The sequence below is a fragment of the Rhinopithecus roxellana genome, chromosome 2 (assembly GCF_007565055.1).
Source record: "Rhinopithecus roxellana isolate Shanxi Qingling chromosome 2, ASM756505v1, whole genome shotgun sequence".
Lineage (NCBI taxonomy): Eukaryota > Metazoa > Chordata > Mammalia > Primates > Cercopithecidae > Rhinopithecus > Rhinopithecus roxellana.
Window position 1 is genome coordinate 149827423 of NC_044550.1, and position 19647 is coordinate 149847069.

General features: G+C 39.1%; 1 protein-coding gene across 2 annotated transcripts in view; it reads right to left on the reverse strand.

Annotated features, from left to right (window-relative positions):
* Positions 1-19647, reverse strand: part of SRP72 (signal recognition particle 72) — a 43656-nt gene that overhangs the window by 16201 nt on the left and 7808 nt on the right. For both annotated transcript variants that reach the window (XM_010355228.2, XM_030922177.1), the window contains exons 6-11: positions 17720-17751; positions 15965-16089; positions 15819-15876; positions 4712-4843; positions 3107-3235; positions 1554-1626 (exon numbers count right to left, since the gene is read on the reverse strand). In XM_010355228.2, coding sequence (XP_010353530.1) covers positions 1554-1626; positions 3107-3235; positions 4712-4843; positions 15819-15876; positions 15965-16089; positions 17720-17751 — 549 coding nt within the window. The remainder of the gene's footprint in view (positions 1-1553; positions 1627-3106; positions 3236-4711; positions 4844-15818; positions 15877-15964; positions 16090-17719; positions 17752-19647) is intronic.

Sequence of the window (19647 nt, forward strand, 5' to 3'; positions counted from 1 at the left end):
TTAGGAGAATAAACAAAATCAGCATTACATAGAAGAACACATATTATGAAAAAAAATACAAGAAATTTTACTTCCTCCCACTACTTTTGCTTAGGAAAGCAACCATAAGTCATATTTTGTAACATCTCTAAACATGTTAAGTTTTGAGGTCTTGGGGATGGTGAACTCTATTCATTTAGAGATAAGGAAACTGAGCTCTAAAGAAGTAATATACCTTGCTTAAGTTCACAAAGAAAGTTAATGGCAGAGCTGCTACCAGAAAAGAAGTCTCTCAACTCCCAGTCTGTTGAGTTCTATTTCTTCTTTTTCGGGCTGTAACTTGAAGGTGGGGTCCTTCCCTAAAGGCCTTGAAACATGTTACTGTAGATATGAGTGTAATGGAAAATTTCCTATGGTGTTAAATTCTGATTTTGTACTCATTGCAAACCTCAATAACTCAAAATTCCTAGTCTTTAAATACAAACAAAAAACCATGACAGACTGTCAGGAATTTCAAGATAATAAATCATCCTTGAAAAAATAAACTAAACACAGGAAGAAGAAAGATCAAGGAAAGGGCAAAGAAGAGAAGACAGGGCTGAGAATAAGGAAAAAGAGATAAGGAAAGTAAAGAAATGTGAGAATTGGATAAGAGGGAGATCTGCAGTGTGTCTCAACCTTGTTTTCATTATTGCCCTACTAAGGACATTTTAAACATTTTTTCTCTAACTGCCAACTCCTCTCCTTCAACTCATAAAATTTTCATTTCAGCCATTGTAATATTTAAGATGTTTGTGACGAATTGTCACCCCCATCGAAAATCCACACTCTATACCACAGCTGTTTGACAGAACTTTTTGTGATGATATAAATGTCCTATATCTGTGCTGTCCAATATTGTAGCCACTAGTTGCACACAGCTACTAAACTTTTCTAAGATGTGGCTAGCATAATCAAAGAACTGAATTTTAAATTTAATTTAACTAATTTAAACTTAAAATAGCTACATGTGGCTAGTGACTACCAAACTGGGCAACACAGCTCTAGATAGTCAAAGTTAGATCAAAACCACAGACAAAAACATTGGCAGTTTTAAGATTCAAACACATCAGTTCTTGTTAAATTCTATTACCTTTCCCCAAGCCCAAAGACATAGGTGGCAAAATGTAAAACGAAGTAAGAATGAAGGGCCAAGCTAAGAAATTCTGAAAACTATGATGCAAAGTAGTCATACAAATATTACCAAGTGACAGACATAAGCATTTCTGCATGTGACATACTCAGGCAATTTGAGTAGTATGTATGGTCTTTTGGAACAGAGGAATTCTTTGCTTCAGAACTTTCAAGGCACAGATTGAGAATCATTCTAATAATTTAGGAATAATCTGTGAAAAGGGGCAATTACCTCACTACTAAATCTGTTGGAGATCATACAATCTAGCTGCATGTTTGAAACAGTAATTATTATGCTTTACCATTACACAAAAAACTTAAAATCACATAGTTCACAACTGTAGAATCATTTCAACCATGTTTTCATTCAAATATTTTAACCATGATGAAAACCATAATACCTTGAGAAATTTTCAACTGTGCCATGGTCAGCTTAATTTCAGCCGCATTTTCTGGATGCTGATCTGAAAATTCCTAAATTTTTTTAGTTTGGGGAAAAAAAAATCACATTTAATTTACACATCTAATTGTATACATTACAGTTATTTAACTCAGCTACATAAGATTTTAAATTCAGTTTTAAAATATTAAACTTCTGGCTGCCGGTCAAAATCTTAACTTGGGAAAATTTTTATTCAACACCCACTTTTTTTCTTAAAGGTATGCTCTAAAAGTAAGTATAATAATGTCAAGTTTTCTGTAAGTCACTAACAGAGAAATCCATCATCCCTTGGCCACGGGGTATTGCTTGCAGAACCATCCCGCATTCCAAAACCCAAGGATGCTCAAGTCCCTTATATAAAAGTACAGTATTTGCATATAACCTACACACGTACTCCTATACATTTTAAATCATTGCTAGATTACTTATAATACCTAATATAATGTAAATGCTATGTATATAGTTGTTATATTATCTAGGGAATAATGATTTTTAAAGTTTGTATATGTTGAGTACAGAGGCAATCATACATTTCCAACCCCAAAATGTGCTTTTTTATTTTTCTGAGGTGGAATCTTGCTCTGTCACCCAGGTTGGAGTGTAGTGGCGTGATCTTGGCTCACTGCAACCTCCGCCTGCCAGCTTCGAGTGATTCTCCTGCCTCAGCCTCCCAAGTAGCTGGGATTACAGGAATGTGCCACCATGTTCGGCTAATTTTTTGTATTTTTAATAGAGATGGGGTTTCACCATGTTGGCGAGGCTGGTCTTGAACTCCTGACCTCAGATGATCACCTGACTGGGCCTCCCAAAGTGCTGGGATTACAGATGTGAGCCACTACGCCGGGCGACCCCCACAAAGTTTTTAATCCATGGCTGGTTGAATTCTTGGATGCAAAACTCAATGATACAAAGGGTCAACTGTAATAAATATTACTAAATAGATTTTTTTTTTTTTTTTTTTTGCTGGGGGGAGGGAAGGGGCAGTATCTCTTCACTGAGTGTCCCTGTTAGGCAACTGTGTCTGTCGGGATGATCCTAATTGTACCTGTCCAACTTTCCAATGTAGTTTATATTCAAGAAATTTAAATATGCAATATAATAGCTGGTTTGGGTTGATAAAAACAAAGTCAGTATCTCCATAATTGAGGTTCTGGAGTGGAACTCAGTGGAGATCAGATTATTGCAAAAGAGGTTAAGCATGTTCTAGAATTATACATGCCTAAACAATCCTCTAACTCAGGTTATTGCCTCAAACAATCCCCTAACTCAGGTTAAATAGATCTCCAAACAAAACAGCATTCTTTAGCATTTATAACAAATACTTACATTACAGAAATTTATATAAAACAAAGCTGTAACCCAAGAGTTGACTAAAATGGCACTGAAATTTGTGTAGTGGTACATTTCTGATTAGTTTTCCCATTAAATTTACATGCTTGTAGGTTATTACAACACAATGAAAAAGAAACAAGGCTGCAAATGCCTGACAACACATTCAAGTAATTATTTTACCTGAAGCAGCTCTATTGCTTTTGTGTGCTGCTTTTCACGGCAGAGCTGGGCAGCTTGGATTAACACAGGTAAGAGATGCTCAGGACTTTGGGACTGTAAACTGGCAGATATTTTGCGGCATTGTTCAGCCTAGAAGATACCCAACCCCCACAACAAAAATAAACTGGTTAATGAAATTAAACACTAAATGACCAAAAAGAAAAGAAACATGGGAAAATCAGTTGAAACAAATATTAACCAAAGAACTGCCTAGGATAAGAGAATCAGTTTACAGTATCTATTCTCAATTTTTTCTTGTAAGAAAATGATTTCCATTTATTGAATTTAATCTATGAACTCTAAAAGCCTTTAGTAAAGGAGAAATTCTAAACATTCACTTGGATGCCTAAATTCTAGAACTGTTTAAAAAAATCAAACACATCAAGTATAAGCATTTGCTTCAAAAACAAAATGTATACGTATTTTTTGTTAAATTATTAAGAATAACTTGACTCAGTTCTAAATAACAGAAACATTACTGCCTCTCGGCCGGGCACGGTGGCTCACACCTGTAATCCCAGGACTTTGGGAGGCTGAGGCAGGCAGATCACGAGGTCAGGATACCAAGACCATCCTGGCTAACATGGTGAAACCCCGTCTCTACTAAAAATACAAAAAAATTAGCTGGACGCGGTCATGGGTCATGGGCACCTGTAGTCCCAGCTACTAGGGAGGCTGAGGCAGGAGAATGGCATGCACCCTGGAGGCAGAGCTTGCAATGAGCCGAGATCGTGCCACTGCCCTCCGGCCTGGGCAACAGAGCGAAACTCAGTCTCCACACACACAAAAAAAAAGCAAAAAAAAAAAAAAAAAAAAAAAAAAATTACTGCCTCTCTCTCCCACTAAAACTTCTGCTCTAAAAGAGTATAAAATTAGAAGTAGAATGCTTACTGGATTTGGCCTTGACCTCCTTAACATTTATAACTTGATGTGATTATACACAGCAAAAATGAAAGATGGGTCTTAAATCTATAATCATGGCCAGCATCTTTGACGATTTTATCTTAATTCAGATTAGAAATAAGGTAATGAGAAAGTTATCTCATTTAAAGGTGTGAATACTGTTTTCTTTCCCTTAAAAGATGTCAACTCTACACCCTTATAAGAAATTGGGCAAATTACTTGTTTAATAAATAAAATCTATGACATATAACATTCTTTCTTTTTATTAGAGACAGTCTCTCTCTGTCACCCAGGCTGGAGTGAAATGGCACAATCTCAGCTCACTGCAAACAATTCTTGTGCCTCAGTCTCCAGGGTAGCTGGGACTACAGGCATGCACCACCATGTAGAGACAGGGTTTCGCTATGTTGCTTAGGCTGGTCTTGAACTCTTGAGCTCAAGTAATCCGCCCACTTCAGCCTCCCAAAGTGCTAGGATTACAGGCGTGAGCCATTGTGCCCGGTCAATAATATATATAATATTTTGAGGAAGGAAAAATATATATTTATGAGTCGACGACAAAATACAAACAAAAACTAAAAACAGATTAGACTAATATCCCTATTACTCCTCATACACCATATTACAAAAGGTTTAGCTATGACACCAAAGGTAATTACCCACCTGGTTTGTGTACATAGCAAGTAGAGCTTTGTTAAATTCTATAGCTTGTAGTTGTTTCTTGGAAAGTTTAAACTCTACTCCTTCCGCATTGGTTAATTTCACTTTCTTCTTGGAGTCAAAGACATTTTGGTCCTAACAAAGAAAAGTTTATCCACCATTAACAGAATCTCAGATTTCAACTTATTCCTTTTTTATTAACTTTATATAAATACAGCAGGACAGCTTGAATCTATCTACCTGACTGGGGTGCCTAAGCTAATAAGATGCATATAAAGTTATCTTGGTTCACAGAAGTAAACAAAATCTCTGCAATTCAAATCTACTCGTATACACAGTTATCCCAGAATCCACGCCCACTCCTTTTAGAGCCTTCTCAAAGGAGGCTTCCTAGGTATAAAAAGGTTTAACAAGTGCACTGCTTTAAAGAAATGGAGGAAGGGGGCGGAGCAAGATGGCCGAATAGGAACAGCTCCAGTCTCCAACTCCCAGCGCAAGCGACACAGAAGACCGGTGATTTCTGCATTTTCAACTGAGGTACTGGGGTCATCTCACTAGGGAGTGCTGGACAATCGGTGCTGGTCAGCTGCTGCAGCCCGACCAGTGAGAGCTGAAGCAGGGCGAGGCATCGCCTCACCTGGGAAGCGCAAGGGGGAAGGAATCCCTTTTCCTAGCCAGGAAACTGAGACACACAACACCTGGAAAATCGGGTAACTTCCACCCCAATACTGCGCTTTAAGCAAACAGGCACACCAGGAGAATATATCCCACACCTGGCCGGGAGGGTCCCACACCCACGGAGCCTCCCTCATTGCTAACACAGCAGTCTGGGATCTAACCGCAAGGCAGCAGCGAGGCTGGGGGAGGGGCGCCCGCCATTGCTGAGGCTTAAGTAGGTAAACAAAGCCACTGGGAAGCTCGAACTGGGTGGCACTCACAGCAGCTCAAGGAAACCTGCCTGTCTCTGTAGACTCCACCTCTGGGGACAGGGCACAGCTAAACAACAACAACAAAAAAAGCAGCAGGAACCTCTGCAGATGCAAAGGACTCTGACAGCTTTGAAGAGAGCAGTGGATCTCCCAACACGGAGGCTGAGATCTGAGAACGGACAGACTGCCTGCTCAAGTGGGTCCCTGACCCCTGAGTAGCCTAACTGGGAGACATCCCCCACTAGGGGCAGTCTGACACCCCACACCTCACAGGGTGGAGTACACCCCTGAGAGGAAGCTTCCAAAGTAAGAATCAGACAGGTACACTCACTGTTCAGCAATATTCTATCTTCTGCAACCTCTGCTGCTGATACCCAGGCAAACAGGGTCTGGAGTGGACCTCAAGCAATCTCCAACAGACCTACAGCTGAGGGTCCTGACTGTTAGAAGGAAAACTATCAAAAAGGAAGGACACCTATACCAAAACCCCATCAGTACGTCACCATCATCAAAGACCAGAGGCAGATAAAACCACAAAGATGGGGAAAAAGCAGGGCAGAAAAGCTGGAAATTCAAAAAATAAGAGCGCATCTCCCCCTGCAAAGGAGTGCAGCCCATCGCCAGCAACGGATCAAAGCTGGTCAGAGACTGATTTTGACGAGATGAGAGAAGAAGGCTTCAGTCCATCAAACTTCTCAGAGCCAAAGGAGGAATTACGTACCCAGCGCAAAGAAACTAAAAATCTTGAAAAAAGAGTGGAAGAATTGACAGCTAGACTAAGGAATGCAGAGAAGGTCATAAACGAACTGACAGAGATGAAAACCATGACACGAGAAATACGTGACAAATGCACAAGCTTCAGTAACCGACTCGATCAACTGGAAGAAAGAGTATCAGCGACTGAGGATCAAATGAATGAAATGAAGCGAGAAGAGAAATCAAAAGAAAAAAGAAGAAAAAGAAATGAACAAAGCCTGCAAGAAGTATGGGATTATGTAAAAAGACCAAATCTACGTCTGATTGGGGTGCCTGAAAGTGAGGGGGAAAATGGAACCAAGTTGGAAAACACTCTTCAGGATATCATCCAGGAGAACTTCCCCAACCTAGTAGGGCAGGCCAACATTCAACTTCAGGAAATACAGAGAACGCCACAAAGATACTCCTCCAGAAGAGCAACTCCAAGACACATAATTGCCAGATTCACCAAAGTTGAAATGAAGGAAAAAATCTTAAGGGCAGCCAGAGAGAAAGCTCGGGTTACCCACAAAGGGAAGCCCATCAGACTAACAGCAGATCTCTCGGCAGAAACTCTCCAAGCCAGAAGAGAGTGGGGGCCAATATTCAACGTTCTTAAAGAAAAGAATTTTCAACCCAGAATTTCATATCCAGCCAAACTAAGTTTCATCAGTGAAGGAGAAATAAAATCCTTTACACATAAGCAAATGCTTAGAGATTTTGTCACCACCAGGCCTGCCTTACAAGAGACCCTGAAGGAAGCCCTAAACATGGAAAGGAACAACCAGTACCAGCCATTGCAAAAACATGCCAAAACGTAAAGACCATCGAGGCTAGGAAGAAACTGCATCAACTAACGAGCAAAATAACCAGTTAATATCATAATGGCAGGATCAAGTTCACACATAACAATATTAACCTTAAATGTAAATGGACTAAATGCTCCAATTAAAAGACACAGACTGGCAAACTGGATAAAGAGTCAAGACCCATCAGTCTGCTGTATTCAGGAGACCCATCTCACATGCAGAGACATACATAGGCTCAAAATAAAGGGATGGAGGAAGATCTACCAAGCAAATGGAGAACAAAAAAAAGCAGGGGTTGTAATCCTAGTCTCTGATAAAACAGACTTTAAACCATCAAAGATCAAAAGAGACAAAGAAGGCCATTACATAATGGTAAAGGGATCAATTCAACAGGAAGAGCTATCCTAAATATATATGCACCCAATACAGGAGCACCCAGATTCATAAAGCAAGTCCTTAGAGACTTACAAAGAGACTTAGACTCCCATACAATAATAATGGGAGACTTCAACACTCCACTGTCAACATTAGACAGATCAACGAGACAGAAAGTTAACAAGGATATCCAGGAATTGAACTCATCTCTGCACCAAGCAGACTTAATAGACATCTATAGAACTCTCCACCCCAAATCAACAGAATATACATTCTTCTCAGCACCACATCGCACTTATTCCAAAATTGACCACGTAATTGGAAGTAAAGCACTCCTCAGCAAATGTAAAAGAACAGAAATTATAACAAACCGTCTCTCAGACCACAGTGCAATCAAACTAGAACTCAGGACTAAGAAACTCAATCAAAACCGCTCAACTACATGGAAACTGAACAACCTGCTCCTCAATGACTACTGGGTACATAACGAAATGAAGGCAGAAATAAAGATGTTCTTTGAAACCAATGAGAACAAAGATACAACATACCAGAATCTCTGGGACACATTTAAAGCAGTGTGTAGAGGGAAATTTATAGCACTAAATGCCCACAAGAGAAAGCAGGAAAGATCTAAAATGGACACTCTAACATCACAATTAAAAGAACTAGAGAGGCAAGAGCAAACACATTCAAAAGCTAGCAGAAGGCAAGAAATAACTAAGATCAGAGCAGAACTGAAGGAGATAGAGACACAAAAAACCCTCCAAAAAATCAATGAATCCAGGAGTTGGTTTTTTGAAAACATCAACTAAATTGACAGACCGCTAGCAAGACTAATAAAGAAGAAAAGAGAGAAGAATCAAATAGACGCAATAAAAAATGATAAAGGGGATATCACCACCGACCCCACAGAAATACAAACTACCATCAGAGAATACTATAAACACCTGTACGCAAATCAACTAGAAAATCTAGAAGAAATGGATAATTTCCTGGACACTTAAACACTCTTCCAAGACTAAACCAGGAAGAAGTTGAATCCCTGAATAGACCAATAGCAGGCTCTGAAATTGAGGCAATAATTAATAGCCTACCCACCAAAAAAAGTCCAGGACCAGATGGATTCACAGCTGAATTCTACCAGAGGTACAAGGAGGAGCTGGTACCATTCCTTCTGAAACTATTCCAATCAATAGAAAAAGAGGGAATCCTCCCTAACTCATTTTATGAGGCCAACATCATCCTGATACCAAAGCCTGGCAGAGACACAACAAAAAAAGAGAATTTTAGACCAATATCCCTGATGAACATTGATGCAAAAATCCTCAATAAAATACTGGCAAACCGGATTCAGCAGCACATCAAAAAGCTTATCCACCATGATGAAGTGGGCTTCATCCCTGGGATGCAAGGCTGGTTCAACATTTGCAAATCAATAAACATAATCCAGCATATAAACAGAACCAAAGACAAGAACCACATGATTATCTCAATAGATGCAGAAAAGGCTTTTGACAAAATTCAACAGCCCTTCATGTTAAAAACGCTCAATAAATTTGGTATTGATGGAACGTACCTCAAAAGAATAAGAGCTATTTATGACAAACCCACAGCCAATATCATACTGAATGGGCAAAAACTGGAAAAATTCCCTTTGAAAACTGGCACAAGACAGGGATGCCCTATCTCACCACTCCTATTCAACATAGTGTTGGAAGTTCTGGCTAGGGCAATCAGGCAAGAGAAAGAAATCAAGGGCATTCAGTTAGGAAAAGAAGAAGTCAAATTGTCCCTGTTTGCAGATGACATGATTGTATATTTAGAAAACCCCATTGTCTCAGCCCAAAATCTCAAGCTGATAAGCAACTTCAGCAAAGTCTCAGGATACAAAATTAATGTGCAAAAATCACAAGCATTCTTATACACCAGTAACAGACAAACAGAGAGTCAAATCATGAATGAACTTCCATTCACAATTGCTTCAAAGAGAAGAAAATACCTAGGAATCCAACTTACAAGGAATGTAAAGGACCTCTTCAAGGAGAACTACAAACCACTGCTCAGTGAAATAAAAGACACAAACAAATGGAAGAACATACGATGCTCATGGTTAGGAAGAATCAATATCGTGAAAATGGCCCTACTGCCCAAGGTTATTTATAGATTCAATGCCATCCCCATCAAGCTACCAATGAGTTTCTTCACAGAATTGGAATAAACGGCTTTAAAGTTCATATGGAACCAAAAAAGAGCCCGCATTGCCAAGGCAATCCTAAGTCAAAAGGACAAAGCTGGAGGCGTCACGCTACCTGACTTCAAACTATACTACAAGGCTACAGTAACCAAAACAGCATGGTACTGGTACCAAAACAGAGCTATAGACCAATGAAACAGAACAGAGTCCTCAGAAATAATACCACACATCTACAGCCATCTCATCTTTGACAAACCTGAGAGAAACAAGAAATGGGGAAAGGATTCCCTATTTAATAAATGGTGCTGGGAAAATTGGCTAGCCATAAGTAGAAAGCTGAAACTGGATCCTTTCCTTACTCCTTATAGGAAGATTAATTCAAGATGGATTAGAGACTTAAATGTTAGACCTAATACCATAAAAACCCCAGAAGAAAACCTAGGTACTACCATTCAGGACATAGGCATGGGCAAGGACTTCATGTCTAAAACACCAAAAGCAACGGCAGCAAAAGCAAAAATTGACAAATGGGATGTAATTAAACTAAAGAGCTTCTGCACAGCAAAAGAAACTACCATCAGAGTGAACAGGCAACCTACAGAATGGGAGAAAATTTTTGCAATCTACTCATCTGACAAAGGGCTATTATCCAGAATCTACAAAGAACTCAAACAAATATACAAGAAAAAAACAAACAACCCCATCAAAATGTGGGCAAAGGATATGAACAGACATTTCTCAAAAGAAGACATTCATACAGCCAACAGACACATGAAAAAATGCTCATCATCACTTGCCATCAGAGAAATGCAAATCAAAACCACAATGAGATACCATCTCACACCAGTTAGAATGGCAATCATTAAAAAGTCAGGAAACAACAGGTGTTGGAGAGGATGTGGAGAAATAGAAACACTTTTACACTGTTGGTGGGAATGTAAACTAGTTCAACCATTATGGAAAACAGTATGGCAATTCCTCAAGGATCTAGAACTAGATGTACCATATGACCCAGCCATCCCACTACTGGGTATATACCCAAAGGATTATAAATCATGCTGCTATAAAGACACATGCACACGTATGTTTACTGCGGCACTATTCACAATAGCAAAGACTTGGAATCAACCCAAATGTCCATCTGTGACAGACTGGATTAAGAAAATGTGGCACATATACACCATGGAATACTATGCAGCCATAAAAAAGGATGAGTTTGCGTCCTTTGTAGGGACGTGGATGCAGCTGGAAACCATCATTCTTAGCAAACTATCACAAGAACAGAAAACCAAACACTGCATGTTCTCACTCATAGGTGGCAACTGAACAATGAGATCACTTGGACTCGGGAAGGGGACCATCACACACTGGGGCCTATCATGGGGAGGGGGGAGGGGGGAGGAATTGTATTGGGAGTTATACCTAATATAAATGATGAATTGATGGGTGCTGACGATTTGATGGGTGCAGCACACTAACATGGCACAAGTATACATATGTAACAAACCTGCACGTTATGCACATGTACCCTAGAACTTAAAGTGTAATAATAAAAAAAAAAAGAAAAAAAAAAAAAAGAAATGGAGAGCAAGATTTCTGTTTTATTTTTCCACTATTAATTGCTTTTGAGCTTTCTGAAGGAAAAAAGGGACAGCACAAATTGCAGTGTATTAGGATTACAAAAATACCTAAGTTGACAATTTCTACAAGCTATGCCCTCTAGAATTTAGATGATAAATAAAAAGTAACTCATTTCTCTTCAAAATACAGGCATATCTTGGAGATATTTCGGGTTTGGTTCCAGACCACCGCAATAAAGCAAATATTACAATAGAAGGAGTCACAAAGATTTTTTGGTTTCCCAGTGCATATAAAAGTTATGTTTATACTATATTATAGTCTATTAAGTGTGCAACAGCATTATGTCTGAAAACAAGTACATACCTTTTCTTTTTCTTTTTGAGACGGAGTCTCGCTCTGTCACCCAAGTTGGAGTGCAATGGTGTGGTCTCAGTTCACTGCCAGTTCCGCCTCCCGGGTTCACGCTATTCTCCTGCCTCAGCCTCCCAAGTAGCTGGGATTACAGGCACCCGTCACCACACCTGGCTAATTTTTTGTATTTTTAGTAGAGACAGGGTTTCACCTGTTAGCCAGGATGGTCTCAATCTCCTGACCTCGTGATCTGCCCACCTTGGCCTCCCAAAGTGCTGGGATTACAGGCATGAGCCACCGTGCCCAGCCCAGTACATACCTTTATTTAAAAATACTTCAATGCGGCCGGGCGCGGTGGCTCAAGCCTGTAATCCCAGCACTTTGGGAGGCCGAGAAGGGCGGATCACGGGGTCAGGAGATCGAGACCATCCTGGCTAACACGGTGAAACCCCGTCTCTACTAAAAAATACAGAAAACTAGCCGGGCGAGGTGGCGGGCGCCTGTAGTCCCAGCTACTCGGGAAGCTGAGGCAGTTGAATGGCGTAAACCCGGGAGGCGGAGCTTGCAGTGAGCTGAGATCCGGCCACTGCACTCCAGCCTGGGCGACAGAGCGAAACTCCGTCTCAAAAAAAAAAAAAAAAAAAAAAAAAAACTTCAATGCTAAAAAACACTGATATAGAGATATGAAATGGACACATGCTACTAAAAAAAAATGATACCAACATGGCCAGGCACAGTGGCTCATGCCCGTAATCTCAGCACTTTGGGAGGCAGAGGTGTCTGGATCACCTGAGGCCAAGAGATCAAGACCATCCTGACCAACATGGTGAAACCCCGTCTCTACTAAAAATACAAAAATTAGCTGGGTGTGGTGGCACATGCCTGTAGTCCCAGCTATTCGGGAGGCTGAGGCAGGCGAATTGCTTGAACCCGGAGGTTGCAGAGAGCCGAGATCCCACCACTGCACTTCAGCCTGGGCAACAGAGCGAGACTCCATCTCAAAAAAAAAAAAAAAAAAAAGGAGCCAACAGACATGCTCAACACAGGATTGCCACAAACCTTAAGTAAGTGAAAAACTTACAAAGTGTAATAAAGTAAAGCACAATAAAACAAGGTATGCCTGTAGTCACTCTGTAAGCAAATCATGAAACCTCAGAAACACATCTGTAACCACTTTTGAACCCATTTTTTTTTTTTTTTTTAGCAGAAAATACTCATGTAACATATCTACTGTTTTTCCTTTCCTAAAGTCCCTTCTTCTTAACCAAGCAAAAGCATAAAGAAGCTCAATTTCTAAAATTCCCATGTAGGGGCACAGTGTTATCTGCCCAAAGAAAGACCTATTAAGAATTACTGAAAGTCACATACATCCCCCAAAAACGGGAGAAAACGAAGTCACACTGATTGCAAACTGAGAAGCACAAACTGAGCATCTGAGTATCTACTACGTGCACAATACTCCAGCTTTGTAAAACAATGTATTTACTTGCAAATACATGATACCACTGTGCTTTTTTAAAACAGGTCTTCTACCAGTTTAAAGACTAAAAGGAAGTGAAGAAATCTAAAATAAATTCTACTTTTTCTTAGTGTTGAGCTCCAAACCAATTTGAAACTATTTTAATGTGCAGCAAGAAACTGCCTTTCATATAAATCAATCCTAAAGAAACCGTATTTTCTAGCTGGTTCTCTCACATCACTATTTTAATACTTCAATTAATTGTGCACATCACTGCCAGACTTTTCTTAAACTTGATTTCCAAGACTCTGATATAGTTCAATCTAATCTACTTTTTAAACTATCCAGCAAATATATACTCTCTTCTGTTTCCTCCCTTTTCCTTACAAATCATAAATATTTCTTCATATGTACATTTTTTTGTGCTGTTGCTTAACCTTCAAACCATAGTCCTCCTTCAAGGGTCAGCTCAAACTTGCCAAACCAGAGATCTTTCCGTTCACCAAATGTAGTATTAAGTATACCGTTATAAAGTATACAGACAAAAAATTAAAACATGAACAAATTTTTTCAACACCAAAATGAGTTTTTAAACTATGTGATGATACTTTGTATTTTTCATTACCTATTGCATCCAGTACTACTGTGAAAAAGTCAGAAATACCCATTGACTGAAGAAAGTTTTCAATGTATAAGTTACCATTCAGACTGAGATATTTAGTATCTTACACACTCTCTTCCCCTACAATTATGTATGTCAGATAAAAAAAATTTGTCCTGGCTGGGTGTGGTGGCTCACGCCTATAATCCCAACACTTTGGGAGGCTGAGGCAGGAGGATCACTTGAGATCAGGAGTTTGAGACCAGCCTGTTCAACATGGTGAAACCTCATTTCTACTAAAAATACAAAAATTAGCCAGGCGTGGTGGCACGTGACTATAGTCCCAGCTACTCAGGTGGCTGAGCCACCAGAATCACTTGAACCTGGGAGGCAGAGGCTGCAGTAAGCCGAGACCGTGCCACTGCACTCCAGCCTGGGCAACAGAGAGAGAGACTCCATCTCGGGAAAAAAAAAATTTGTTCTGACAAGTATTTCAAAATTCATAAACACAGGCAGGTATATATTTTTGCCAAGGTTCAAAGGCTAGTATCAAATGTTTGGAAATCTATACCATACCAATGGCCAGCAGCAACCTCCCACGATTACTACCCCTTTTAATGCCATTATCTACATCCAGGGATATACTACATTTCTGCCACAGGAGAGAAGTACCACTAAGTAGTAAAAGGGGAACGCTTTGAAGTCAGAAACTAGAATCTGAATCCAAGTTTTACCTCTTATGAAGTAGGCTATGACCTTATACAAATTACTTACCAACTTTTAGTCTCAGATTATACTCCTACAGAGATAAGGACTACCACCTAAAAAGATTATTGAGAGGAAGAAATAAGGTGGTACTTGAAAAATCACATGGTATATCAAGATAAATCGTAAGTTCAAATGTTGCTTTTCTTACTTTCCACTGACTTGGATTTCAAATGTGAACTTGAAATATTTTTCCAGGCTGGGCGTGGTGGCTCACCCCTAGAATCCCAGCAATTTGGGAGGCTGAGGCAAGAAGATTGCTTGAGCCCAGGAGTTAAAAGACCAGTCTGGGCAACATGGCAAGACTCTGTCTCTACAATTTTTTTTTTTTTTTAATTAGCTAGGCATGGTGGTATGTGCCTGTGGTCCCAGCTACTTGGAAGGACTGCCTGAGGCTACAGTAATATCTGCACCACTGCACTGCAGCCTGGGTGACAGTCTTAAAAAAAAAAAAAAGAAAAGAAAAGAAAAGAAAACTTTTTCCATTAAGACTGTTCCTGGCTGGGCACGATGGCTCACGCCTGTAATCCCAGCACTTGAGGAGGCTGAGGTGGGCGGATCATGAGGTCAGGAGATCGAGAACATCCTAGCTAACAAGGTGAAACCCTGTCTCTACTAAAAAAAAAAAATTAGCCCGGCTTGATAGGGGGCGCCTATAGTCCCAGCTGCTCGGGAGGCTAAGGCAGGAGAATGGCGTGAATCCGGGAGGCAGAGGTTGCAGTGAGCCGAGATCGTGCCACTGCACTCCAGCCTGGGCGACAGAGCAAGACTGTTTAAAAAAAAAAAAAAAGGGTGTTTCTAATGGTGGCTACTGACATTAGTACAGTACTCTAAGTTAGAGTGCTTATATATATATTTGTAATATTTTACATTGGATAGGGTGTGGGGGAGGAGAAAGAGCACCTGTCTATACTCCCTAAAAAAGGAAAACCCAAGAAAAAAATTATATAAAGAACACTTACACATTCAGATTCCACAGATGAAGAAATCATATAAAACATGCATATACTTAAAGTTTAAAAGCCCCAATAGTTTATATCTCTTACAAAGAGAGAGTCTCTATATTATTATACACTGCGAAAAGGGGAGATCTTAAAAACTCTAGGATCTACTACAAAAAGTTTTATTACTCAAATATACCTGGCAGCATCATTATTGTTAGGAGAGTTAAGTAATACTCTCCATTGTGATTTTGCTACAACTGGACTTTTTTCATCATGTTAAAAAGAACTCCTAGAACAAAACTAAAACTAAGGTGATGAGCTTTCAGGGTAAAATATATCTGTAAGGAAAGCCACGAATATTCCATACCTTGTTAATGGTAATGATGTTATTTGCAATTACAGCTAGTAATCCCACATCTGTTGGTCTGTGAACAACAAGCAACAGTCAAAACCAAACAAACCTTTAAAAAGAACCCTATCCCATATAAAAGATACTTCCTTTTAATAACTCACTTTAGTTTTATTATTTGATTGTAAAGTTGCAAAGCCTCCTCTGTTCGACCCTGAAGCTGCAGAATATAGGCCATCTGACCATGAATGATGGCCAGTTCTGCCTGTGGGTCTTCCTCAGTCCCATCCTAAAAGAAAGAAATATTTTTCCCATATAAATTTTCCAAACTGATCTACATATTTATCAAATAACTGAAAAATTCAAAAGAGATACAATCCTGAAGAAGACATAATTTCAGAAATTTTCCTTTAGAGTCAATTCTTTAGAAATTGCCAGCAAGAGAGAAGTTTAAGTGAAAATAGCAAAAAGACTTCAACTTCTAAGAAGTATCTAAAGAAAAAAAAAAAAGGCAGAAAGATCCTAGAAGAACATGGTAATAAGTTTAGGAATACCATTTATTGATCATTATCATCCTCTAAAGCCCAAGAATTAAAAAACCTAAGTAAAAAACCAACAGGCAAGTATATCTTTTTATAATGATACCCCTAAATTCTGGAAACATAATTTTCTCATTAAAAGCACATTTAAAAATGCTTTTCTCTCTACTATAACTCTACTATAAAAACTACAAAATTCCCATTAACACTGTACAAAAAACTTCAAAAGCTGGAACTAATTCTGTACTTTAATCCTATAATTGAACAAATTATGTAATTAAAGCAGTAGCTCTCTTAACTGATATTCCAGATTAATCCACATTTCTCCTCTCCTTCTGAAAAGGCTGTACAATGAATACTCAAGACTAGGAGACAACACTCCTTTAATGACCCAACACTCCTGCTCTCACCTGGTGAGTATCTGCTGACCAGGAGTCAGGTATGTTTGTTTCCAAACCCATTATGCAGTTGTGTTTGATGAGGAAATGATAAAACTTAAAAATATTAAAGAGAAGAACTATGGGCCGGGCACGGTGGCTCACGCCTGTAATCTCAGTGCTTTAGGAGGCTGAGGTGGGAGGGTCGCTTGAGGCCTGGAGTTCAGACAAGCCTGGGCAACACAGCGAGACCCCCATCTCTACAAAGAAGAATTAGCTGGGCATGGTGGTGCTACTCAGGAGGCTGTGGTGAGAGGATTGCTTGAGCCCAGGAGTTTGAGGTTACAGTGACCTATGATCACAACACTGCAATCCAGCCTGGGTGAAACAGCAAGATCCCGTCTCAAAAAAAAAGGAGAGAGTGAACTATGAATGTGAAAAGAGACATATTTCAATGTAAAGCATGTTGAATACTCAGAAAGATAAGGTAAAGGTAAATTCCTAAAGAAAATTATTGTCTAATTAGTTGTGAGCCAAAAAGATTGGCTGTGGTAAGAGACTGGCTAAAAAAAAAAAAAAAATCTTTAAGGACTCTATAATGAAAGTGCTTACCTATTGTATTTAAGATATTGTTACACTTAAAAAGAAAAACCAAAAGTGTAAATTGGGAATGTTGAATTATGTCACCACATAAGAAATACACATGGAACTTCTGTGAGCAGACCAATCCTCAAAGACCTCAGTCCTACATCCTAAAATAGGGGAATAAATTTACATTATATAAATGTATAATCAAGTGCTTAAGGTATGCCAATATTTTTTGTATTGTGATTTCTCACTCTAATAGACTTCATCAAATAACTGATACAAGAGGGTGGTTTCTAGTGTGATTCCTACTTAATCACCATCTTCTAAAGAAAGTCAATAAATAGTACAATGAAGCCTCAGTAATGTTAATAGTCAGAAGTGTAAAATTTTGGTTTAACAATGATGGAATACTTACAGTGTCTTCTGATAAAGAACGGCGACAGAGATCTATAGGAGAAAAAATTGTTTTAAAAGTAGTATTGCTGGGTAAATTCCATGTCTTTCACTATTCCAAAGAGCAAGATCTAAATTTCTAGGCAGAAGATTCCAAGATAATCATAGTAACAAGCAACTGTGAAATTTACATTAGCATCAAATATATTACATATATATTATCAGTCTCTTGACTTTCCTAGCTCTTTGGCACTTTTCTTTCATTTGTTGTGTCTATGCTAAAAATATTTGTAAAGTGCATCAAAAAATACAAATGTAGTAAATATTAATTGCAAAAAACCAATTATAGAAAAGTATAAAAATAAATAATCCTACCACCCAGAGATAAACACTGCTAGCATTTCAGTTATTTAGCTTTTTAATATTTTTTTGTTTTTAAAGTTGGGGGGTCTCACTCTGTTGCCCACGCTGGAGTGCAGAGGCTTCATCACAGCTCACCACAGCCTTGAAATCCTGGGCTCAAGTGATCCTCCCACTTCCGTCTCCCAAGTAGCTGGGACTACAGCTGTGAGCCACCATACCTGGCTTAGTTTTATGTAAATGCATAGTTGCATTTTAAAATGAAAGTGAGACACTGTGCATGCTATTTTGAAACCTCCCTTCCCCATTCAATATCCTGTGGATATATCTCTGTTACAATAAACATAGATCTACATTACTGTATCTTTTTTAATGTTATTGGTTGTAATGACTGTAATTACTTTGTGATTACGGTAAAACTTAGCCAATCCTTTAATAGTAGAGAACTTCATGCTGTTTCTAAATTTCTGTTCTTATGAATATCCCTTCAATGAACATTCATACAGACACATATGTAAATTTATCTAATCATTTCCTTAAGTTTCTAGAAGTGAAATTATTGGATCAAAGGGTAGGTAAATTTTAAAATCTGCTACACATCACCAAATTGCTCACTGAAAAGTCTGTATTACTCTTACACTCAAACCCACAATGTATGAGAATGTTCTTCATTGGGTATGATCAAGAAATTATAATTCTGCTGGGTGCAGTGGCTCATACCTGTAATCTCAGCACTTTGGGAGGTCGAGGTGAGCGGGTCACTTGAGGTCAGGAAATTATAATTATCTCTTTTTTTTTTTGAGACAGGGTCTCATTCTGTCACCCAGGCTGGAAATACAGTGGTATAATCTCAGCTCACTGGAGCCTCAATCTCTTAGGCCCTCCTAGGCCCTGTTGCCTCAGTCACCCGAGTAGCTAGGAATACAGGTGTGTACCACCACATTCGGCTAAATATATATATATTTTTGTAAAAACGAAGGCTTACTATGTTACTCAGGCTGGTCTTGAACTGCTAGGCTGAAGCAATCCTCCTGCCTCGGCCTCCCAAAAGTGCTGGGATTATAGGCGTGAGCCACTGCACTCAGCCAAAAAATTATAATTCTAAAACAGATTTTCCTCATGATGCTCTAACCTTTGTTCTTATTTTAACTTTCAACATTTAACAGTAAAACTTTGCTCTCATTTTAAACCCTAATATTTAATAGTAAAACAGACTTTGTTTCACCTTTTTTTCCACCCCAATGATCACTGCAGTACCTACATCACTTTTATAGCTTCCAGGGAAAAATGTATGCACAAGCAAAGTCAAAACGTTTCATGTGTTAATACCAGACACAGTTCTCTAATCAATTAATTTTTTTCTTAATTAAAAGCTTCAGCTGGGCACAGTAGCTTACGGCTGTAATCCCAGCACTTTAGGAGGCCAAGGCAGGCAGATCACTTGACAACAGGAATTTGAGATCAGCCTGGCCAACATGGCGAAAACCGTCTCTAAGGAAAATACAAAAATTAGTTGGGCATGGTGGCACGCGCCTGTGATATCAGCTACTTGGGAGGCTGAGGCATGAGAATTGCTTGAACCTGAGAGGT